Genomic DNA, 4,656 nt, shown 5'->3' on the forward strand with positions numbered 1-4,656 from the left:
GGGGCTGATTCCACCCGCCAGGCCCGCGGCAGCCGCTGAGCTCTGTATGTCGGACTCGGCTGTCGGCTGTCAGAAGCTCCCAGAGGAGCAAGGAACGTCTGCAGTGGCCTGCGGGGAGGCTGCCTGTTGCGGGGAGCTCTGAGTTGTTCCCTGCCAGCCTTCCTCAAGCTGCTGCTGGAGCCTCCTTTGGCAGAGCATCGCTAGCGACATTGCAGCTGCTGATTTTGCAGTAGGCACCTACTGCTGTCGCCCCACACCCAAAGGCGACTGCTGAGGTGCATACAGCTCTTAGTTTAACAAGCCCCCTCCCAGACCCCAAGCCTACCAGCAACCCCCACCCCCGCCACAGCTGTAAGCGGCAGAGGTTCCCAGGGTCCACCCCGGGGATGTGTTTTGCCAGGTCCTGCAATCTGCCCCTCTGGGGAGGTGGCTTTGCAGGTGAAAAAAGCATTTTCTGGGGCTCAGATGTCCTTTGTGACCCATCCCCACCGGTCCCTTACTGTGCCCGTGGAAATGGGGCAGTGAGGCACAGGAGAGCTGCAGAGTCTCAGCAGAAATCTGGCACCTTTGTGCAGATCAGCCCCTCCTTGTTTCTGATGAGCAGGTTTAGTTTACCAGTTTAAATTGCTTTAATTGTTTTAATTGCTGTGCAAACCAAGCAGCGGGTCTGGTCCCCGGGGAGCTGCCAACTGATCACATGCCAAACTGTCCCTGCATCCCAGGTACCTCCTGGAGGCCCTTGCCTCCAAGCCTTGTCTTACAGCACGTGTGCACCGGGGGCGAGACCAGATTTCTGGTACCACCTTTAGGGTGAACGTTCGGGGAGAAGGGGCTGGGAATAGCGCTTCCTCCTCCTGCCTCCGCCCCTAGTTTTCTCCATGGGCAAAAGGCCAGTGATGTGCTTTTTGCCATCAGGCAGGGTGTGGTGGCCTGGTATTCCCATGGGAACTGGGACCTTCAGAGGAAACATCAGCTGCCCCAGTGCTGGGGATTACCCAGCTGGTGCTGCCTCTGTCCCCACAAGGTCTCCAGCAGCTTCAGCGCCGTAGAGGAGGCTGCAACACCCGTGTGTGTGGCTATGCAAATCTCCTTCCTGTGGTGCAAAGCACAGGAGTGCAAAGCTGAGGGCTTGGTACAACAAGGCGGTGGGGAAAGGCGTCCTTCGGGAAAAATCAGCGCTTTACGGGTGCACCCCTTCCCTCCAGGCTCCCCCTTGCCCCCCACCCCCCAGCACCAGCCTGCTTACACGCTGTTTAGACAGACACAAATTTCCTGAGGTGCCAGCCAGATGCCTTAGGACTGAGGGAAAGCCAAAACAAAATAAACCAGATGTAGACGGGTGCTTTAATTTGCAGGAAGAGCTGAGCAGCAGCAGGCTGTTTCCCAGCTGAACCTTTCCTGCTGTATCAACAAGCATAAATTCATCAGGTATTCCATTTCCCGGGGAAAAAAAAAGGCGGAATAATTCACTTAGAAATAAAGAGTAGACCTATATTTCCCTCTGAAATTGTGAACACAATTACCTAAGGCATGGGAGGCTGAGATAACTCACTTATTCAGCCCCTGTTCTCCAAAGAAACCATCATCATTCTGTCAGAAAGGGCTTTAAAAACCAATTCACATCCTGAATGATAAAACATCACCACAGACAGAACCTGTCCTTAAGATTTCCACGCACCAGCTGCAGCATCACAAGCAAAACACACTCACAGGCAGGGCAGAGTTCACTGTTTTCCAGGCCATATATACCAGGCAAGCTCCCTGTGTTTGCTGGCCCTTCTCCCAGTGTTCTTGGTGTCACTTTGTCCTTCAGGAGCAATCCACCAGCATCCTGCCAGCAGTGTGTGAGCCGCACTGGGGCTGGGAAAGTGCGCATGGGGAAGAGACTCTCAGACTGTGTCTGTGTGGACAGCTCAGGGAAGGGAAACCATCAGCCTGCACTTGCTCTCAAATATAATCACATCTAGGCTGTACCCTCCACTCCCACCTTCTCTGCCGTTATATAATTGGGAGCGGAGTAACGGCTGTCAGCGGTGCTGTCTGAATGGCAGTGCTCCAATTCTGGACTGTATTTTTTTTTTTAATGGTGGGGGGGATAGTAGGTTGGCAGAGGGGAGAAAGCGTCAGTTTTGTTTGTCTGCAATCCCTGTTTTGCTTTGGGAGCTTTAGAGGACAGACACATCCTTCCATCTCTGATAATCCTCCTCTGATACAGAGGATTTTCCTGCCATTAAATGATAGCTTGCGGGAAAAAAATGCCAACTTTTCAGAGACTGGCTCGTGTAGCTAATGGCAGCCTCATGAGCAGGAGGAAGGACGCAGCCACTGCCCAGCTCGGTAAGCAACGACTCTAAGGTGATTTCTGTTGGGAATTTGAGTTTTGGCTGTTTGATGCCAGGCCGGTTGCGGTCCTCTGCACCTGGGGAGATGGCCAGTCTGTTACCGTTGGTGATCTTTTCCCACCTCAGGTGACAGGAACCTGCCCTTGGCACGGCTGGTGGGAAGAATGTGGATGAGGTTGTGAAAAGGTGCAGCACAAAGCTGCAAGATTCCCTGAGAAGGTCAGTGGTGGAAGGAAGATACTCACCAGGAAGGTGCTGGGGACCTCTTCACTTTGAAGGTGCGTGGGAGAGGGGCCCTTCCTTTCTGAACATAGAGCTTATTGCGGGAAAATGATGCAGGGAAATGACAGAGGATGAAACCTGTCTCTGCTCTTCCCGTGTGCTTTTAGATCCCTCCAGTTTGCTTGTCAGACCTGAAATGCCACTAGTGAATAATCAAGGTAATGTTTGCCATCGTTTTCAATGGTGAGTATGCTGCTATTCTGCCTTAGCCAGTAGTGGATTAGACAGATCGTTTGGAGAGGTGCGGGTTAAGTACTCAGTTATTGCAATTTTTGTCTCTTTACTCTTCTGAATACTCTGCAAACGTTTTTTCAGTCTGTCACTCTTCCTTTCGAATACTGAATTACCGTAGTATTTAAAAGAGCAAAAGACATCACCTCTGGGTGGAATTTTCTTTATTCCTTATTCTCACGAGTATTTTTTACCTTATTGCCGTATTTCAGCCTTTTTCTTAAACACACATCTCATTTGAGCACCCTCTGTGTCAATGAGTTGAGTGTGTCTTGCAGCTGCTGCCCTGTCTGCAGGTGTGGAAAAAGAACATCCTTTCTGGAGAAGGGGAAGGAGTAAGGAAGGAGAGGTGGGAGCATTTCATGCTCTGTTGGTCAGAAGAGATCTGGCCACCGCGGAGGCTGGAGGTCTGATCTCCCGTCCTCTGAGCAGCAGCTCTCCTGAGGGTTTGGTGGGGTTCGGTTGGAGGATTTTTTTCCTGCTTCCTTTGCGAGAGAAAGAGGGAGTGATGCCACACAGACTGCAGTGCTGAGGGGCAGCTCCGAGCATCTACTGCCCGGGGATTGTGTTCTAGCTGGGTGGTCCTCGAGTGTTCGTTTTCTGTGTACTGCACCACACAAAGAGAGATAGATACCCTCGCAAACAGAGATCTTAGAGATATGCTGTGAAATCTCACCAGCAAAAGACCCAGATTTGGCACTAACCCCCCCCCGCCTTGTGTATGAGGCTGGATGTGGCTGCAGGACAGACGTGTCCTTTGTGAGGTGATTAGAGAACAAGCAGGGAGGGGAAGGAGGGCGTTTGGCTATCAGTGTGCCCGTTCCTACGCTGCACGCCGTGTACGCAGCTGCTGGGGAGGTCTGCTCGGGGGGCCAGGGACCACACGGAGTTTGGAACAGTGTTGTTAAATGTTGGACTTGCTTGGGACAGTCTCATGTACAGGACAGCCTAGGCACATACGTCCCTCCGAATGTCACCCTGAGCCCTTTCAAGGCTCTCATTCCAGCAGCAACGCTTGCACCCGTCCTGTCCAGACAGCCACCTGCAGTCAGATATTTGGGAACAGACAAATCCTTAATCTGTCTGGCCCTCAGTTTATGTAACCGCGTAACAAAAACAACATATGCCCCAGTTTGCAAGCAACAGTGTGGACCTCTGGGCAGCTTGCACAAAGAGCGAGCAACCCGAGGCCAGCACATTGTCCTTCCCCTTGTCCCTAGGCTCCTCATCTGGTGTCTACCCGGGGCCCTGACTGAAGGGGACTTTCCTTTAGCCGTGGCTGTTAGACAAGGACTCAGGAAAGAGGAGAAGTGTGTACAAACCAACAAAACGACAACCTGTCTAAAATCCCTTCCACCTCTCAGAGTCCTTCGCTGTCATTTGCTTTGAAGTGATGCTGTTTGGCTCATTCTCTGGTCACAATAGCACGGCCAGGCTTGATGGGACCTGAATTTCAATCAAAAGGCAGCTCCTGGGTTGATGTCCTGTCAATAGGGACCTGCCCAGCAACTGGTTTTGCAAGACTTCCGCTGGAGGAAGCCACTGGCAGCGTAAACCCATGAACACAGTATTGTGCATGTTGCCTTCAAAAGTGTTGGAGAAAGGGCAGAGCAATCGCAGTTTGAACTGTAGCTTGGTCTGTACCTTAAAACTTCAGGGGCTACAAAGTTAGAAGATTGATGCTTGCTGAAGCTGATGCTTCCTGACGTATAACCTCACAAGTCTGTCTTAATAAAAACGTCTGTATCAGGAATATAAGTGCAGTGAGTGATCCCAGTGGGGAGAGCTTTCCTTCAGCAGG

General features: G+C 51.7%; 1 protein-coding gene across 1 annotated transcript in view; it reads left to right on the forward strand.

Moving 5' to 3' along the window:
* The first annotated feature begins 2,785 nt into the window (after positions 1 to 2,785).
* The window catches only part of NYX (nyctalopin), a 4,428-nt gene continuing 2,557 nt past the window's right edge, over positions 2,786 to 4,656 (forward strand). The window contains exon 1 of the mRNA XM_010132421.1: positions 2,786 to 2,807. Within this exon, the coding sequence (XP_010130723.1) occupies positions 2,786 to 2,807 (22 nt within the window). The remainder of the gene's footprint in view (positions 2,808 to 4,656) is intronic.

This window comes from Buceros rhinoceros, unplaced genomic scaffold (genome assembly GCF_000710305.1).
Source record: "Buceros rhinoceros silvestris isolate BGI_N320 unplaced genomic scaffold, ASM71030v1 scaffold11113, whole genome shotgun sequence".
Classification (NCBI taxonomy): domain Eukaryota; kingdom Metazoa; phylum Chordata; class Aves; order Bucerotiformes; family Bucerotidae; genus Buceros; species Buceros rhinoceros.